Source organism: Chaetodon trifascialis, chromosome 11 (assembly GCF_039877785.1).
Source record: "Chaetodon trifascialis isolate fChaTrf1 chromosome 11, fChaTrf1.hap1, whole genome shotgun sequence".
Classification (NCBI taxonomy): Eukaryota; Metazoa; Chordata; class Actinopteri; order Chaetodontiformes; family Chaetodontidae; genus Chaetodon; species Chaetodon trifascialis.
The window spans coordinates 6533155-6553438 of record NC_092066.1 but is presented as its reverse complement, the minus strand read 5'-3'; the positions used below and the strand labels follow the sequence as shown (position 1 = coordinate 6553438).

General features: G+C 43.4%; 1 protein-coding gene across 7 annotated transcripts in view; it reads left to right on the top strand.

Annotated features, from left to right (window-relative positions):
- The window catches only part of LOC139338505 (receptor-type tyrosine-protein phosphatase mu-like), a 149986-nt gene that overhangs the window by 91312 nt on the left and 38390 nt on the right, over positions 1–20284 (top strand). For 5 of the 7 annotated variants that reach the window (XM_070973564.1, XM_070973566.1, XM_070973563.1 and 2 more), the window contains exons 12-17: positions 3035–3308; positions 5869–5905; positions 6789–6863; positions 8328–8463; positions 9839–9868; positions 18871–19148. In XM_070973564.1, the coding sequence (XP_070829665.1) occupies positions 3035–3308; positions 5869–5905; positions 6789–6863; positions 8328–8463; positions 9839–9868; positions 18871–19148 (830 nt within the window). The remainder of the gene's footprint in view (positions 1–3034; positions 3309–5868; positions 5906–6788; positions 6864–8327; positions 8464–9838; positions 9869–18870; positions 19149–20284) is intronic. The other 2 variants (XM_070973567.1, XM_070973568.1) reach the window with 1 other exon arrangement.

Genomic DNA, 20284 nt, shown 5'->3' with positions numbered 1-20284 from the left:
TGCCCTTTGACCTCTGCTCTCAATAGGGGACAGTAATTAAAGGCCGATGTCGCCTGCAGACTCTCAGCAGGACTAGATATTTCATCGCCTCCCGGCCCAGCACTAAATGGGAGAGCTCTGAGGAATTGGGACACACCCACTGAAAGCAAAGGGGATTTACTAATGACACTGCAAGCACCTTATGATAAACTGTAGGGTTAAAGAGCACATGCTGTACACACAGGGGACACTTAATCATCCAGTACCAACCGCGGGGAACAATTGATCATCTCCAGAGCTGTTTGTACTGTGACTATAAAGCTTTGGCGTGCAGCCACTACAGTGCACATTTTTTTGACAGAGGTATTTTTTCTATTTCTTCTAATAATGTGGGCTAAGGGAAAATGTTCAGGGTCATCTAAGTTCTACATCCAGCCAAGTCAATTACAACTGGTACAATTAAATGAATGATTAGATAGATTGACATGGCTGTTTGCAAAATAGACTAATAAATTGGCACACGCATGAAGAGAGTAATATGCATCTTTATATGTATTCATAAGCAATTCTAATCAATATAATCTGTGACAAATGCAGCTGGAAGCAGTTTCTCCGTACAAGGGAAATTGGGGTGCTGTAAACATTATTGATATCTCGTAAAGGTGAGGGATGGGCCGCAAGATGACACCCTGTGGGATTTTCCTGTAAGCAAACAAAAAGCAAAGAGCTCTGTTTACATTTGTGTCCCATTTACAGCTGACATTAACATCTGTATCCAGATAAGGAACAGTCACATGCTCAATGCAGCGAGGTGGTCGGCTAACTCTTCAGCAAAACTGAGGTTTCCCTCACAAAAAGGGATTTAAAAATGACTTGTTTGACTAATTTGCATACTGACATCTGATCACATTGTGTGCAGAATCAAGGTTAGTGATACCAAGTGTAAATGCATTGCAGTGCGATGGATGGATGTCATCGTGTCCGGATACAGATCACATTCACGCTCTCATTTGCAGACATTTGCTAAGCTGATTTTTTAAACATTGTAAACTGTGCAATTTTTACATCCATCGGTTTGACAGCTTACAGTCTTCTTCTTCACTGCCTTGCTGTTGCCAGCTGTTGGTTGGCAGAATAATATTGTGTGATGCTCGCGTGATCACGCTCATGCATGTGCATGATACAAACAAAACGGACTCACTTCAAAAATTGCTCCACAGCACCGCTAATAGTAAAAAAACACAACAGCGAAGCTTTAAATCCAAATTCAGTTCAACGATGTGCTAATTATTTGTTCATTATTATTTTTTATTTATGAACTCATCCACTTGTGAAAAAACTGCGCCAAAATCAGAGATCATCTTTCCAAAACCAGTAACTAGTATTCATTCATTCATGCATTTTTTCATACATTCATTCATCGAGCAGTCTTCTGTAATAATGGCTTGTTGTTTGCATGACTCTTTTGGAAATGGAACGCTAGTCCCCAATCATGGCTGGTTATTCTCCGTGGCAGCTGTAAACAGACTCTTTGTCACTCAGCGACTCAATAGATTTACCAGGTGGATGCGAGATGCATACTAACGTGAGCGTCTATAAGACAGTCAGTCTCCCCCTCAAGCTAAGTGGCCGACTCAGAGACAATGTCATCTCTGTCAGAGGCACAGAGGGCTGCAGTTTTGATCTAGCTTAACACAAGGCTCAGATGGAGAGGAAATGGAAAGAGCCGTTAACCTTTTCAGTTGTTGAATAATGAAAATGCAAATAACGTTAGGCCCTGTCCTGTGTCACCGCTCATTTATCTTGCATTGTATTCTTGAGCCTGTCCTGTTCACTCGGATAAGCAAGTGAATTCGTTATGGGGCTCTTATTTGATTATTTAAGAAAATTAAGCTGTTAGGGACCACAGTTGTTGAGCTGTACATTAATTTGATTATTGCATATTTTTTATCTGCTTCTATTTTTTAACTTAGAAAATGACATTTTCTTTGTCTTTACTCCGCACCTTCATCAGTAAAGTTCTCACTTCTCCTTTAATTGCTTCACCCCATGTATACTGTATCGCTCTACTTACTGTAAGCTAATCAATTTCAGCTTTAACCTTGCAGCTTGTTTTGTAACTCGTACACACCAAAAGAAAACTTAAAAAGGTTTCAAAATGTGCGTTTCTAGACAATAAGAATTGTGCATAAATGTTTTGGGTTGAAAAGGAAACTGCGAGGGAACTAAATGTTGACATGAATCTGTCCATTCTGTACCACGAAAGCAGCAAAAGATGAATATTTAACAGAACCGCATAAGGAAATGTGGGGAATTAATGATATACAGTAAGAAATATTGCATATAAGTAATGTATAATATATATGTAAGACATACATAACTGTATGCTACACTCATCTGTGCAGCTGATGTCTGTTAACAAGATGTTTAACTGACAAATAATTTTTTTATGCAAAGAAAAAAATTGCCGAATTTACAAAAGGCGACAAATGAATAAGAATCTGTTGTAGACAGTGTTTCACAACGTTTATAAAGTTTTCCCAAACACAACAATTCACAAAACTGTGTAATTTTTAAAGGGAGTCTGGGGCTGATTGCCACCTCAAATCACTCACACACAGGCTTCTATGGGGGACAGAGGTCCAATCTCAGTGAGGGTCATAAGAAGACATTAAAAATACCCAGACAAGATCGGATCATTTATTATCTGGATGTCTTACAGTTCCCACTTTAAAACCAGGTGTAAATGTGGCCTCTTAGTAAAGTATTCATATCCTGAGATCAGCACATACTGTATACATGATCACGCACCATATCATATTACTAGCTTTTATTAGCTTTACTGTAAATGAGCAAATGTGAAATGGCTGAATGAGGAATGCTTTTAAAAGACCTCTCCAATCTCACGTCTAAATAAAGAGTCACTTTTTGTTTTTTTACATTTTGCAAGGCTAATGGGCAAAACAGAAAATCGCCTGCATTGCCAGTAGTGTTCTGCTGGTGCCTTTTTGGCCCGTCGGAGTCTATTCATTCTGTTTGTGTCCTGTGTTTGCAGTGCGTACCAGGTGGTGGTGGAGGAGGAACGTCCACGCAGAGCACGAGGCACAGCAGAAATCCTGCGCTGCTACCCAGTTCCCATTCACTTCCAGAACGCCACGCTACTCAACTCCCAGTACTACTTCACTGCTCAGTTCCCCGCCGCCGGCATCCACTCGCCACAGCCCTTCACTGTGGGGGACAACAAGACCTACAATGGCTACTGGAACGCGCCCCTGCTGCCTCAGAAAAGCTACAGCATCTACTACCAGGCGGTCAGCACAGCCAACGGGGTGCGTGTTTTCATTTCATCCGCGCAGTTTCAGCAGAAGTTGCACTAAAGTGTTCCCGATTTAGACGTTTTTGGAAAAGTCTGGCCAGTCTGTTTCTCTCTGTGCAAAGTAACTAAGCACATTTACTCAAATATTGTACATAAATACGGTTTTGAGGTGCTTAACTTACTTTCTTATTTGGCAGATTCAATAAAATGTCATGTTTTTTTTGCAGATTAAACTACCAAAAGTATGAAGTAGTTCAATTATTAGCTACAGCATTTAAAATCTGTGTGCATGTTTCTTCACCAGTGACAATAATCCAGTGATGTAATGCAAAGAAATATCCTGCTCTCCATAATGAGTACTTCAGCTCAACTTCCATCACTGCTTAAGAGCAAAAAGCAATAACAAAGATCACAAAGAGAGGCAACACTTGTGATTCTAACTTCCCCAAGATCACACGTTGTGCGTTGCGTGCCAGGTTGACATTTTCTTTTTGTTTGACAGCATGTCTCACAGCGCTGTGCTAATAAGCATGTACACTGTCTCAACTCAGCAACTAAACAATTAGATTAGCAAAGTCAAGAGAACGTCAAATTTGTGAGTTTAATTGAATGAACCGCGAGCACTGACATCAGAAAGAAAACAATTATGCAACTTAAATTCGAATGTGAAAGTTATTTCCTGTTTTCAGTTCTTTAAAGAGGACTTCCTGTAACACACTGCCCAGTCAAACCACGTCTCTCTTTCAAAATCATGTGCATATCCTCTTTAAAGTGTATTTGAAAGATATTACGGTGGGTTTAATGATGCCGAATGAAAGGCTGACTGACAGCTTGATTGACGAGGCAGCTGAGAGGGACTGAAGTGGCTGAGCGCAGAACTCCCTGACTCCACGCAGTAACTGCTCACATAGGCAGACACATGCACGCAGCAGCAGCAGCACAATTGCATTTGGCTCCTGCTAGATGTGTCAGTCCTCTGGCGGGATGCACCAACAGCGCTGTCTGCACTCTCAATAGGCTACAGCAGGGTCAAGTGCAGAATGCAGAACCCTATGCGGTGACATGCTCTCTCCCTCCATTACTGTTGCCCTGTTCTCCTGACTTTTCCAATGGAGCTTTACGCCAAATGCCAGACAAGCCTTTGATCAACGGCATTTAAGAGAGGCCGTCGTCCCAGCGGCAGTTAAGTGTGGGAGGCAGGCAACAACAGCGGCGTTGCCGATCGTACAGGTCGAAGCCTCTGTCATCAAGTGGCACTTGGTGGGGCCCTCCCTCCACGGAGCCGCTGCAGACAGCTCAATGGCGACTTCAAGAGCCCCGCTGATTGTGGTCCTGAATGAGAATCACCATAAACAGGCTCTTTGAGAAACACCGGCACGTCTTTAAGGAGGCAATAGAAACAACACGTGCGGCAGGGCTGAATCCAATTAGTGAGTGTGCTCTTGAAAGTAAAGCATCGACGGGCTGAAACTTTCCAGGGTGAATGAGTGAGTGCTATGAATTGGCTGATAGTGCCCACAGAGAGTCGCTTGTTGACACAGGAAAAAGCTCCTTCTCTGTGATGGATGCGTTTCTGACATTATTTTTATTTTTTCATCTGCAATAAGCAAATGCACTCTCTTTCATTTAGCCGTCACCGTCGACGCTTTGCACCGCAAGCTTTAATTAATGTGTAATGATGTTGGAGTGATTTGTTTGGGCCTGTTAAACAAAATTAGCACTTAGAAAAGGTGAGTGCCATCCATACCTAGAATTTTTTTAGCCCTCTATTCAAATAAAAATTTAATATAATTTCTTGTAATGTTGCCTTTAACAAAAGGACCGTCTGACAGCTTAAAAGCTGCAGTAATGTGAATCCACATGCACCAGGACCACATTTTCCTGTTTTTTTCCTCCTCCTCCTCTCTTCTCTTTATTATGCCTGTCGTGGCCTCTAAACGCTGTCTCTCCCGTGTGTGCTCACTGCTCATTGGACAGCTTGGCCGGGTCAAACACAGGGACACAGCACTCGTGTCTTTTGTGTTGTATTACTCATTGCCTCCCTGTTCCTGTCTGTGTTCTTTTCTCCTGTTCACCAGACCATTGTTGACAACAAACTTCTCTGCCAACAGCGAGAGCAGTGTTTTTTGTTTTTTTTTCCTTCTGTGTTGTTGAAGGCTGTTGTCAGAGCTGAAACTGCATTACATATTCAGAAAGGCTCCCTGACGTGTCATTTTGGAGCCCTGCATGCTGGGCTGGTGTCGCTTGTCACAGGGCTCTGGTTTCTCCACAGTGGCTGACCACCTTGAGCCGCAGGCTGCCGACAGATCGCTGTTGGCTGACAAATCAGCAGCTCAGCACCACTAATCTGTGCTGTAGGCCCTCTCGCCTAACTGCGTTTTGTGTCACAGTCATTGAGCTCAACAGATGATAGGGGACAGCGCGGAACTAGCCGAGCTTTTTGTTGTAACCATGGCTTCTTAGATATAGGTGTTGTGTATCTTTCTGTGTGTGTGTGCCATCATAATCCATAGTTCTCTTCTTTTATCTCCTCCCTCTTCCCCTTTCCTGCTTTCTTTTATCTGTTTGTACAGGAGACCAAAATCGACTGTGTTCGAGTAGCCACCAAAGGTAGGAGTGGATCTGACCGAATGAGGCTGTTTGCTTTGTGTAGTTCCTGACATGACGCACATATGATTTATAAGAACTAACAAAATTAACGTTTTTAAGCGAAAGCCACTGAAATCAATAGCCTGACGCCTTCACTCCTTATTAAGGTCGTTATCTTTAATGCATTGCCCTTCTTAAGTGTCTTTAACAGATAAAAATGTGTATTATGGACTTCACATGTTCTCTGTCGATATATTGATGGAGAACATGTGCTCTGTGACTGTGAGGCAGCCTGTGTGCCCAGTGAGGTCTGTAGGTACTTAGCTATGCTGCCTGTACGTCCTGCTCCACACATTAAAGGTGATGAAGTCTAAGCACCATTGATCCGGGAGCAGAATTGATAAGGCCGGAGGGAGCCCCAGTCACACTCTGTTCTGGGCTCCAGGAGGTTCTGTCACATGCCCCGACAATCTTGTGTATTGTGGGTTTTGCATGCAGCTCGGCTATGGATTTTTTGTGGGGTTCCAGGTATCTCCATCTGAAGGCCGAAGTAAACTAGCACGAAGTAGAAGCAGAAGGATCATATGAGCAATTTATCACCTGAAGGGATACATGATTTCTGTTGCTAACTCGGCAAAACAAACTATGAAATGCTCTCTAATACTGTAACGGATGTCTTTCTGTGCCTCAGTGTTGCATGATGATGGGAACTGTTGGCGTGGCTGTTTTCCGCTTCAGTGTGGCCTCTCTCTCTCTCTCTCTCTCTCTCTCTCTCTCTCTCTCTCTCTCTGTCTGTCTCTCTCTCTCTCTCTCTCTCTCTCTCTCTCTCTCTCTATCTCTCTTTCTTTCTCTCCTCCCGTCTCTCTCGACTGCATGCAATCCTGGATCCACTGACTCTTCTCAGCCGCCATACTCGTGACTCAGCTCACAACCCCCTACATCCGCATCGCCCCAGCAGCCGGTGACAACCAGCTAACAGGTCAGACCCGTAGCTTTCTGCACATTCTCCGACCATCTCAGGCCGCATTTAAAGCGGCGGCCGTGCTGACGACCCCCCCAAACGGGAAAACAAACAAGTGAAACTCTGCATGCGTGTGCTTTTTGTTTATTGTCCTGCTGTTTGCGTAGAATCAGTGTGATTAAATCAAAGACTCGCAGACATTGTCTTCTGCTTTCATCTTCTCAACATTACTGGACATGAAAGACCTGTTTGAGGTGCGATTGTCATTTGATGTGTGAGATTTTTTGGCAGGAGTTAATCCCCTTTCATGAATATTTCTCATTATTTCTGGGAGATTAAATGTTGGTTGGTGCAGTTGCGACAACTGTAAACACACAAAAGGATGCTGAAGTGCTCCGTGTGAAGATCTGGGGTGCAGCTTTTAACCATTCAAATTCTGCTCAGTTTCTGCTCATGTGTGAATTTCTAATTCTCTTATTCTAGAGTGGAAGAATATTAACTTGTGCCAGCGAGCATACAGCTCAAATAGCGAATTGTCACCGACAGCGTTCCTGTAAGATTAGCCCGTAACGTTATATTTGGACAAAATCAGCCATCAGTCCGAACGTGATTGTGAATATGTCACAGCGCTGCCTTAAAAACTTATATCTAAATAAAGGCCTGGCTGTTGAAGGAACAATATGTCACAGCCGGCGCGGGATAGATATTTACCTTTTTGATAAGGAGAGGAAATGCCAGCGCCGACGAGAGAAGGAACCCCGCTCTAACAGATTTGTCTGACATAACAATTTATCATTCTAAATTTACCTCTGGTGACAAGGAATAATGGTGTTGTTCAGGTGGACAGTTGTCATTCCGGCAGCGTTGCTTTCCTCCGAGTGCTTCTTATCACCTCCCAGGGAGCAGATGCTGTTAAAACAAGGCGCTCCCCCCACCTCCCCTCCCTCTCTCTTTGTGTCTCTTGTTGTTAGCTATCTCCTCCAGAGCTGATATTTAATGTTTTGGTTATTTCAGGCTTTTTTATCTTCGTGGGTATTATCTTTCCCACCCTGCATCCTACATTTTTCTGCAGCCCAGCAACCATTTGCCCCAAACATGATTAACCAAGGGTAAAGATGGTGCACACTTATCTCTCCCAGTGCAGCTTGATCCACAGAGCGCTTATGTCCACTGAGGACGCAGCTAAAGGTGGAGTCTTCAGGACAATGGGGAGTCACTTACTTTCAAAATAAACATTACTCTGAGCCAGTGAATGTGTGTTGATATTTGTGCTGCACAGAATGCCACAGAATATCAGCGTATTGATTAATCAGCCTCAGTCCTCCGCACAGTCAAATCGATGGGAGGAAATACTGAGAGTATGGATGTGCACTCTGCTGTTTGGGTCCTGTAGAACAAAAACAAATCAGCATTAGATTTGATTCACAGCCTGATTAAATGCACTTTCGTCGTGTGATCTTTGTGAATTGTGCTGTTTTTCAGGAGCAGCCACTCACAAACCTGACACCGTGGAGCCGGAGAAACAGACGGACCACACGGTGAAGATCGCCGGGGTCATCGCGGGCATCCTGCTCTTCGTCATCATTTTCCTGGGAGTGGTGCTCCTCATGAAGAAAAGGTAAGCTTTTCCTTTCTTACTCGTTGAAATACTCCTTCAGATTTGTGGAAGAGCCTGAACTTACTTGCCGAGCGCTCACAATAAGCAGTTTCTCTGTTATCACTTGTATATTTCTCCCTCAAACAGTAGTATTGTCAGCGTCATAGTAAATAATTAATTTGATTATGTTGATACGCCCCATTAAGGCTGTTTACAGCCATGAGATACAGTGTGCCATGAAAAATTAATCCATTTCCACGGCACCCTCAAACAAATGCGCAGCGCCTCAATGACACTGGAATGGGAATAGGAAAAATGTTTTGGAGGCTCGTGGTATGGAGAGAGGCGGGGAGGAGATAAGAAAGAAAACATGATGAAAGGCTCAGAAGGAAAGAGGATGGCCGCATAGCCGAAGGCGAAGTTTACATTAGCCCCGGACCCCATACTGGAGAGAGGTCCTCTGTACATATCCCAGCAATCAGGGAGCTAAAGCTCAGCAAATATCAACCCTCCTTTGTCCACAGCGAAGCTTGAAATAACACAATGTCAGTTTCTGCAGAGATTTCTTTAGTGGACACAAGTTGGTTTCCTTTAACGTCTCAGTTGTGAAGCATGAGGACAGAAAGAAACATTCCCTCACTCTTAGCGAGCATTAGCTTTACTTTACTGTACTTTGTTAGTACGTTAGATGAGCTTGTCTTGAATCAAACAGTAACGGTACATTAGTTGGAGTAGATGAGGCTGAGTGGGAAGGTATAGTTGTTTACTAATATAAACACTATGTTTCATTTGTATTTTTCAAAGTAATATAAGATTCTTCATTTCTGACCGCCGGCCCTGTCTGTGTAGCACAGCGATCAGTGGGTGGGCGTCACAATCAGCACGCAGTAATGGAATTGTTTTCAATTAGCCTTAATCAAACCAGAGATGGAGATGACTTCGTTGCTTGAATTTTGTGTAATTTACTGTTACCAACAGGGAATCAGAGTTGTGTTTAGACATTCAAAGCACTCATTAAGTGTCAACCTTGGAGGTCAGATATGGTAATTTTCATAGGTGTATGAAATTATGTGTTCATAAAAGGGGGGTTTTAGCGGCAGAATGGGCGCCTCTGATTTGCCACCACGTGCCGTAGAGCAGCTCAGTATCAATTTAATTCAAGTTTGTACCGTACTGTACTGAGGCCCCCCCCTCCCTTTGCAAAGCATGACATGACTCCAAGCGATCACCTTTGCCCTCATGATCACTAGTTTACCTCCACGTGTGCCACCATATCTGATTTTGTTCATTTCTACTCTTTTTTCAAACATTAATATATTTTTACTTTTTCTTTCCTTTTCATTCCATCCCCTCCCCTCCTCCACTGCTTAAATCCTACCACCACCCCAATCGGCAGAAGAACCTATCACTCCTACACTTACTACCTGTAAGTAACCACTTTGTGTAATGTTAGTGCCATGCTTCTCACCCACACGCTGTTTCCCATGCATGCAAAGAGCCATGTCATCCTCCTCCTGCCCAGAGCTATTACAGAGGCCTAACTGTAATCTCTGCTGGAGGAACAGAGGACGCCACTCCAATGCATCTCCACTTGATGAGCACATCATACTGTATGTCACATTGGCACGACTTCTGACGAAAGCACGCAGGCGCAGCTACACCCCCACGAAATAAACCTGCCACTGAAGTGTTTGCTGCAGACATGATTTCTGCTTGACTTTTAAGGAGTTTGTTTATCATATGATGAACTAAACTGCCTTAATGATTGTACGGCTGCCAAACTCATCTTGCGAAAAAAAAAAAAAAAATCAATGCAGGAGCTGCTGCATTTTTACTGAGTGTGAATTTTTCATTTGCCTCCAATGATTTCATCTCTGTTGACTTTGAAGTGCCTATCACAGTGCATCTATGCTTTAGTTGTGCCCAGAACCTCAATGAGCGAGTCCAAATATTTCACATTTCGTACACTTATGTGTGCACCCTGCAAATGCCAAAAAAGTAGTCAATAACTTGATGTAGGATCGACCGTATTTAAAGTTATCACACTGAGAATTTGAAGCATGAGCTAACATGTTGACGCTACCAATTTGGCCCCATATGCATGCGATAATTTCACGTTTCTCTACCCCTGCTCCATCCCCCACTCTGCCATCAAACCGTCTCAGCTCTCATGCTTTTTACCTCCCTTTTTTCCCCAGCATGTTTTTTGGGTTATTGCACGTCCATCCCATTGATTCTATGGTGATGGTGGAGTTGTGTCTTTAGCTGACAAGATGTTTGCATCGCTGCCGAACGAGCTGATGTGATCACAGAACCACCTCCTTTCTATTTAGACGTCTCCAACATCATAAAACAATAGCCGCGGCGCCGCTTTGTTCACTCTTAATATAACAGATGATTCCAAATCGCACCTCTGAATGGTAAAGAAGCTTATTCTGCAGCTCTGCCTTCCCTGCTGCAGCTCATAGGCTCCCTCTGTACAGTCTTTGTGATGGATGCCGACTAATCTGTCTTGAGATGACTGTGATCAGAGGACAGAACGGAGGCTGCCTCGCATCAAAGAACATCTCAGAATACACCTGGAGATAATACTACTCTGCGTGTCACTCATATTAGATCACAGCTGTCTTGAATGGAAAGCCCCAATGACTTGGAGGAGTGGTGTCATCAAAGCTGAGCACACATTGGCCGAGCTAAGCAGGAAGAGATGAGGTTGTCAGTGAAACAATCAAAATATCAGTATTGGGTTTTCTGTTATTTTAAGTGTAACATGCCAATACTGTTTTCTTGGATTGTTGCCAGTGTGAGTAAAGAGGAGATGGCGCTGCCTACAATTACAAATCAATGTAATATTTTCCGCAGGAAGTTAGTGATTTAACGGTTCATTTTCAAACGCGTGTTTTCCATTTCTGATGCATTACGGCTTAAAGAAGCGTGTGTTCGGAGGCATGTTTGCTTTGAGTGACAAGTTTTAGCCAAATTGGATATTTCGGCTCCAAAAAAAACCCCACTTGTTTTAAAAATTCATGTATTTGTGACATCATCAGCACCACATTTAGATTTTTCCACAGTCTGACGTGTCAAAATGAATTGGGGGGCTTAGTGTTTAGTGAAAGAGTGGGCTGCTAATGTTGTGACTCCTCTCTACAGCTGACGGGATAACAACATAATATACAGTTAGATAAGATGAAGGATTAATGATCCCCAATGGGAAATGTGCCATGAAAGTAGCAAATACTAATAGATAATTAAGCACGCTTAAGTCTTCCTTTAAATCGCAGGGATCTCTGTAATGATATTGTCGTCTGCACAACATGATGGAAAATCTAAGCTGCAGCAGACCCTTAACATCTTTTCATGCAAGAGGCCTATTAGAGCACTTTATTTATATATGTACAGGAGGTGTAAAGCATTATTTCAGGAGGTAAACAACAAATTCAGTGCTGGTTTGGCTGAATCTTATTCACCTAGTTCCTCTACTATTTTCACCTCTGTCACTTTTTCTCAGAGTAGATTAATAACAATGATATCAGGATGTTCAACAATGGGCCCCCGTCACTCATTTGTCCAGACTCAAGCTGAAAACCATAAAGGTGCTCTGTATGCACGGAGTTTAGTCCTCTTGCCTCTGCTTTTGCTTCTCTCAGGATGTCTAATTCAGCTCATGAGCGAATGTAACTAATACGCTGCATGTACCCCAAGTTTATTTTGTCAGATTAATTATAGACGGAGATGCCTCCTCCGTCTCCGCAGTGTTCATCTGCACTTCTGATGACAGCCTTGTTGCCAGCCATGAGATTACAACACCTCGATGATTGATGAACCCCATTAATGCTTTCATGCATTCATCAAAGTCTTTTAAAGGCATGAGAACATCCTGCAATCGCCAAAATATGCACTTTAGGTATATTGCCAGAGGTGACTGTGGGAGCTAGCACGCAACACAACATCAGTCAGAGCGCTCATTAGGCATGCGGTTACATGTGTGATCAAATATATGACTGTCCTTTAATCAGGTGGTCGCACCGGCCGCTGTGCCTGCTGCTGCTGGGGACAAGAGGAAGATCAATTGGCACAGGGCAAGGGTTGTGATTGGATCTTTATTCCTGTGAGGGTGTGATTTATCCATCAAGCGGCAGGCATGTTAAATACAAGCAGACTTACTCTTTCACTCTCTGGCTGATCAGCCAGGCTCGTCTAACCCCTCTCAAACCTCGAGTACATGATTCAGCTGGGTCTCTTCCGCATGCACTCACCGGCCACTTCATTAGGAACACTTGTACAGTCTCATATGATCCAATACAACAACTCTGCCATTAATTCTACTTTTATTTATCTTGTAATTATTCAGTTTTTGTTGATACTGTCAGAGAGGTAGTAATTCAACTTTGTGTTTGTTACTGAGGTCACAGTGGGTTGTGCTGTTGTAGTGAAGTGCATCACACTGAAAGCTGTTTCTAGTATTCTGTCTCTCTCGTGTATGTGAATGAGGTGGCCAGAATATTAGGAACAGCCCTCAATACAGCGCAGTCCAGTTCAAAATCACTGCAAAGCGGCCGTAACAACCATCATTTCCAGTGACAGCAGGTAGCTAAGCTTTAAATAACGTCCTGCAAGTTGCGAATGCGGCATTGGAAAATACTCTTTTAAGGTGAAATGGCCACCTTGTTTGCACAACAGTTATTTATTTACACATGCAGCAGCTACGGAGCAACATAAGCTTTCATTCAGAGCCACATTGATGAATGTAAGCCCAATATTCATTCTCAATTAGCGCTGCTTTGGTCTCTATCAACTGCACAGCAAATTATCTGACTCTTTGACTGCCAAATTCTCCCCTGTGTTCACCAGCCCCCTCCCACTGTGTTTGATGTTTGGTGCTGAGCAGGTAGCATACGGTGGGTTTTTTGGAGTTTTTTTTTTTTTTTTTTTGCTGAAAACACACATAGAGAGCAGTGAGATTGAACCCAAACATTAAAGTTGTGGACTGGACAGCTGAAAAAATGAGTTGAAACTCATTTTAAGCTCCGCAAAGCAGAGAGGAGCTGCATATTCTGGGCAGGTGCAGCAGATCTTTAGTATAAATTATTGGTTAGAGAAGCTTTAATAAACCCATTGTAGACCACCAAAGTGACTAAAGAGCCAGATATTTTTTTCTCAGGGAGCTAATGGAAACCAAAGAGCTAAAAGAAGAGTGAATATTACATTTGTCAAGTTGGCAGAAACATACCTCTTCTTACTTTTGCAACTTTTCACAAACACATTTGCTACAAAGATTTTATGAGCTAATGTCGGAGTTTTTTCTGCTGATCCCAAGCAACAAAAAAATGCTTGATTAATGATGCTAATGTATCTAAAAGTTACCCATTATATTAAATGGGCCCAGAGATTTTAATGTCCCACGATGGCCTGAATGCTGTTTCAGACTTATGGGTATGGATAACCCAGGAGGGGGAGTTTGATTACAGGGAAATTAAAATTTGAGGACATTTTGCTTGATAAATCTAGTCTATAAAGGTGCAGTGTTTGATGTGTCTGCCTGGTGGTTGTTTTTTTTTTTTTGGTATCAGCTCATAAAAAACAATTTCATTCAGGAGCGACATGTTCCATTTCCATCTGGCAGGTGGTCACTTGCATCATGAGTCCCTTATGGTATGATGAGAGCATACGTTGTGTCGAGTGGCCCCAGTGGTAAACGAGCCTTTATCAACCCGCCTCTGCTGCAATTTACCCAACTCTTGTTAAAGAAGAAGACAAACAGAGAAAAGTTTAAACAGAATCAGCCCTTGTTGGTATTTTTAATATACTTTGACTAAATAAATGATTCCTTTTTACTGAAAACACACACACACACACACACACACACAGACATAGAAATCATCATCCTCGGTCTTTAGAGCCCTTGCTTTTCATAATCGCCCCCGCTGCACTCGGTGTCAAAATGTGAGGCCTACTAAACGTGCCATGTATAACACAATGTGCTCAGAGGCAAACACCTTCATTAAACCTTACAAGCCGAACATGCAGCAAGAATCACATTAATTGGTACAAGCCTTGCAGATTTTTGCACCTACGAGCTCTGAATGTTGATGAGGACGGGGAGAGAGGAAGAGCAGCTCGACCGGGCACAAGGGATGTCATGCATGGGATGACGAAAAGGCATATATTTTAAAATGATTTGTCATTTAAAAAAACAGCTGCCTTTCACAGTTTGGCTCTGTGTTCAGAAGCTCTCATCTACTACTTACTTAACTACATATGACATGCATTTGCATAATATAGAGAGTGCCGCTGCAATGGTGGAAAAATGGTACAAAAGCAACTTTTGGAGTCGGCGTAGACATTCATTTTTGTGACCTAAATGCAGTTGAAAAGTAATGTTGTGCATTTAAGCCATAAATAAGTATATTTAGCAATTAGAGCATGAAATGAATTGACTTTGATTAACCAAACTGTGATGTAGGAAGAAGGTGACAAAAACAGATTAATCTATGATGAACACCCAGTAAAAGGCACTTTAACAGATCCAACATGTAATAAACAAAAACTATATGCAGTAAATGTAACGTTTCATTTTTCTAATTGGACTCCTTCGATGTGAACTGATCCTCGGTCACGTTGGACTGCACGAGGCTCCTCATGCTGCTGCTGTTCCACACAGACGAGGAGCCGAGAAAACAAAGAGTTATGAAGGACGCTCTTCGTTTTATCGTTTGTTCAAAAAACACACTAACTGTGTTTTACGGAATCAATAAAGCAATCACGTTAGCAGATAAACAGCATTGTGCATCACTGAATGGAGTCTGCATTCAGAGAGAGTTCTTCAGCTGTTTCTCCCACTAAAGCAAATGAATGGACGGATGGACAGACAACCTGCGTTAAAGACAGGGGGATGTTAGAAATGAGACACAGTGCAAACAACTACTGAAATGCCCCCACTGGGTTAATCAAAGACGCTTCTGTTGCCCCTCCCAGCTGCGTGTCAGTCATCTAACGCACACACACACCCGTGCGCTGCGGATGTGTGTGCATCGTCTAATGAAGCCTTCTTTGTCCCAGTGTCACAAGGTTTAGGCTGCTCCAGTGCTGAAATGAGGCCCACCATGCTGAGCTGGAGGTTTTGAAGCTCTTGTTTTAGAAGCTGCTGCAGCATCACCTCCCACAGAACAGACATTCTGGCAAACACGTGCAGACATACAAACCTTGCAGCTTCCTCTTTGTTGTAGCTGAACTCGTGGAGTTAGGAGCTCTGCTCGCTGAGATCCTAGATATGCCAGGCCTGTCATGTACTGAACTGCAGACAATCTCTCTAATGAGAGTTGCCTAATATAGTTACCTCCAGTGTTTGCTCAGTCTTTACTTCTACAAACACATCTGCCATCTGTCTGCATCAACCCCTTCATATGCACATTCAGTGCTGTTCAAAGAAATGTGTGATTTTATCGTCGGGCATACCTGCAAGCAGTCGGTTCTGTACATTTTTTGTTGGGACCTTTTCACGAGCAGCTCTACGCGAACCACGAGGGGATGTGATAAATGATCACATTCATCAACGTGCACAAACTCTCTACTGTACACTTCCTCGTACTATCTCTGCCGGCACATCAGACCCTGTGATATAGTCATCTATCATTAAATTTTCCCTTCTTACAAATGAGGAGAGAATAGCGTGCCAATTAATCTTCATCTAACACCCACGGTGCCTTGCAAACATCCCAGTATTGCTGGTGCTTTCCTCATTTTGGCGCTGATGTCCGTGCAGCCTCGTTTATCTCCGCTGCTCGTGCTTCAGCTGTTACACGGGCCAGGAAAACGGAAATCCAAGTCTTAGCAGACGCAGAAATAAGACCAGTGATACAGTATTAAAACCTAGATTATGTGTAGTGGTTCTTAATAGTCTTCTCGATGAGTGCACACAGTGCCGAATCAGTCTCAATATCGCCTGGGGTACATACAGCTCCCTCTCCCCTCCTCACTCCTCCCCATTACAATATGAAGCTATAATGGAAAAAAAAGACAAGATTGCCATTTTGTTCCCGGCTCTAATTGCAGATTAAAGGCAAAAAGTGGGTCCGGCAGATGAAAATGTCACTACTTTGTCACTTTGCTTTCTGAAGAACGGATCCACTATTAGCCTCACGTCGCGGCCTTCAGAGCAAATGACTGTTTGAAGGCAGCGGGGGCCTGTTGCCATATGGCACGAGACAGCGACAAAATTGAATAAACAGAGGAGATTTGCAAAAACAACGCAGCAGGAGTGCATCATTAGACAGCAGTTGTCCATGAGAGAGACTGCAATTCAAATAGGCAGAGGGGTCACACAGAGAGTAACAAAGTGAGAGGATCAGTGTGAGTGCTGCCATAGTTAATTCTTACACCGCTCGCTCCCCTCCAGCAACAGAGCAGCGGCAGCCATCAGATACGGCTAGAGCTACAGTACGTTTGCCGGTTTTCTGAAGTGATATTTCTGTGAAATGTAGGAGAGTTGGCTCCTCAGTGTGACAACGGGATGCATTATTTATCGCCATTGGGTAACCGTTTAATGCAAGTGGCTCCTTTCTCTGGGAGGTCAGGGTCAGCTTCAGAACGGCACCCCCTCAGGGATTCAGAGCCTTACGTGGGACGCTTAGCAGGGTCAGCAGCTGGTATAATAGATGGAAACTGGTTTGACTTTGCAAATCTTTGACAGCTGCTGCCATTGATTTCCTCTGTGATTGTCACAGTATTTTGAGTTGATCAGGAGGAAACAATTCAAACAAATTATGTCATAGAAATGTTGCACATAGAGCAGATTTCAAAGCAGAAGGTGTGGCACAACATAGACTTATCACATGTATCACAGTCGCCTATTACATGTAATATAAGTATATTGAAAATACAAAGAAGTAACATGTAACGGCCCTGTCTTACACCCAGTGCATTGCTAGTTCCCACCGACGCAGTTTATATATTCATGCCCAGAGTTGTGTAAGTAGCAAAAGTGCTCACACTCATCTGTGCTCTCACGGGCGTGTGGATCTTAAAATGAGGTGTGGTCAGGCACATTGTTGGTGCATTAGCAATGCAACCTTGAGGCAGCAGAAAGCGACCAGCAAACACCTGGTCTAACCTCGATGGCACTGTATTTTTCTGCTTTTTAAAGGGGACGTTATTCAGAGTTTCCTGCTTCACCTCAGAGAGCTTTGGTGGACTCCTGCTGCCTCAGTTTCCTCAGCAGAAAACCCTTCGCTCTTGCAATTTGCCAAATCTTCCATTTGAATAGTAATAATGTGCCAGGTGCAGGCACACCTGGAGATGAAGCTCTGATCGTTTTAATTCATATTACGCCTAAACCCTATGATTAATTAAAAGGCTAAATACAACCCGTGCACCTTATTTTGCACCCAGATTATATGCCGTTTAACAAAAGTAGAGTCAGGCGCAGCCTAAATGCACATGCTCCATAAACTTAAGGCCATGTGTCATAGATCATTTAGAAAGGGCAGCAAATATTTACACACACATCTCCAGTCCTGCAATAAATCCTTAATTCAGATCGTGTTGGAACTCTTTTAGAAAGAAGTTAACTTTTATTTTGGTGATCCAGGCCGCAGAAGTCCACCCCATTTCTAACAATGAGACAAGACTAAATGTTAGATACTAGAAAATGCACTAGAGACAACACACACACACAACATCAATGAAAATATATACATGAATGCAGCCTAATGTCTGTAGGAGGGCTGCTTCAGAGCATGTGGCCACAACAACAGAAGCTTGTTACCCTTTGAGTTTTGAGAGGGCGACAAATAAGCAAGCAGTGGCCACGAGACCTTAAAGTGTGGCCGGATGTTTGAGGGGTTCATGAATGTAACCACTGGCCCGACTGTGGCGCAGCTTTACAGATTAAAAACTGGGAATTGATCCAGTGTTTGTCCGTAGAGTGAAGCCGGCACAGGTGAGATCTGAGCTGCTTTTACATAAGAATCAGTGTGTACATACGTGTGTGTGCATACATGTGTGCACGTGTGTGTGTTTGTTCCGTACACAATGCCTTAATGGTGTTTGATCAGGAGCAGATTGCTTGTAGGCTCCAGCACATCAACTCAAAGTAGGTCAATAAAAGCAGGTTGACTGTTTCAGTTCACCGTTCACAACTCCAATTCTTCACCCCCCAAATACTATGGCTAATTTTAAATCATCAGGGCCGCTGATGTATTTGGGTTAGGGTGTCACACCTTTCCACATTCCCAAGGATTTATATTTCACTGCTTGAAAAAGCATCTGGAGCCTAATAAAACCTAATGTGACCACCAGCCCGGGGCACATTAGCTCAGCCATCTCATTACATCTATGAGTCACCGCCACCATCATCATATCAGATCAATTCAGGCGCCATCACTGTTGCCTTTGTCTGATTGTTTGTTTTTATTTCCTCCCCCTTCAAAGGAAACTGGCCAAGAAGCGCAAGGAGACGCTGAACAGCACCCGCCAGGAGATGACCGTGATGGTCAACTCCATGGACAAGAGCTACACCGAGCAGGGCACCAACTGCGACGAGGCGCTGTCCTTCATGGACACGCACAACCACACGCTGAACACCCGCAGCGAGTGTGCGCTCACGCTCAACGGCCGCAGCGAGTGCGCGCTCACGCTCAACGGCCGCAGCGAGTGTGCGCTCACGCTCAACGGCCGCAGCGAGTGCGCGCTCACTCTCAACGGCCGAGGTAAGGCGGCCTACCTGCCTTTATGGTCACACACACACACACAATGAGCACGGTGGAAGCAATTTGTTTGGTTTGGTCAGGTGAGGAGGAAATCAGGCTCGGCTGCACAGGAAATATTCACAGTGGGACAAACTCAAATGTCTTTTCGTCTTCCAGGTGGTGAGTTAGGATCATATTCAGGGAAAAAAGCCAAACCTGTCTTGGTGTTAAATCCTCATTTGCAGTGTGGGAACACTCTGTGTGCCACTGCTGCTTACTGTGGCCTGGAATCATATCCAAAACTCAGTGTGAGACCACAGGACTTTTTCTTATTACCATGATAAAGGTGTTTTTTTTTTATCGTTTACCACATCCAGTTGCATGAATTAGTGTTGAAAATAGATTTTTAATGAAGGACTGTCTTAACATCCTTCTGTCTTCAGTGTTTGCCTTGTTCTTGCCTAGACTTTATTCAGCCCGTGCGAATGATTGGACAGTAATTTTGTGGCTTTTGAAAAGCTTCCCGTTGTTACCAGTGGTAGTGGTAGTCAGTGGGGAACCAGCTCCTTCAAAACAGTTCAACAGAATTTGCTTTCATTTGACGGGAAAAGGCTTTGATATGATTTTGATAAAGATTGTTTGATTTTTTTTTTTCCTTCAACGGGAGATTCATCCTTCTTCACGAGCCCTCAAGGGTTTGTTCTGCCCTTTTTACTCATTCCCTTTCTAAGTTTTGTTAAATTAACTCAAAGTGAACTTAAGTCAGCAGTATTAATGAGTTGCTGTTCGGATTCTGCTGCCCCTACCTTCTCTGTTATGTAGTTGCGATAGTTAATAGTTGTGCTAACAGCCTGAAGGGAGGCTCACATTCTGATGAATAATCAAAGCTGAGGAGTTTGACGTGAGGTCCTAAACTCAGCAGTGTTCACTTCAGAGGAAACACACAACACAAACTACTGTAGATGTGCTCTGGTGAGATAACCTATTAATATTCTCTGGCCCCCGGTAAACTTAATACTTTGTTGATGGACAGCGCAGCTAAGTCCGCACCCAGGGCTTGACCTGGTATAATCCCAGTCAAAACCATCAGATTAAAACTAAACAGCAGCCTCTTGTCTCCACACCTCAGCGGGGGATGAGCGCCAAAGATGCTCTGA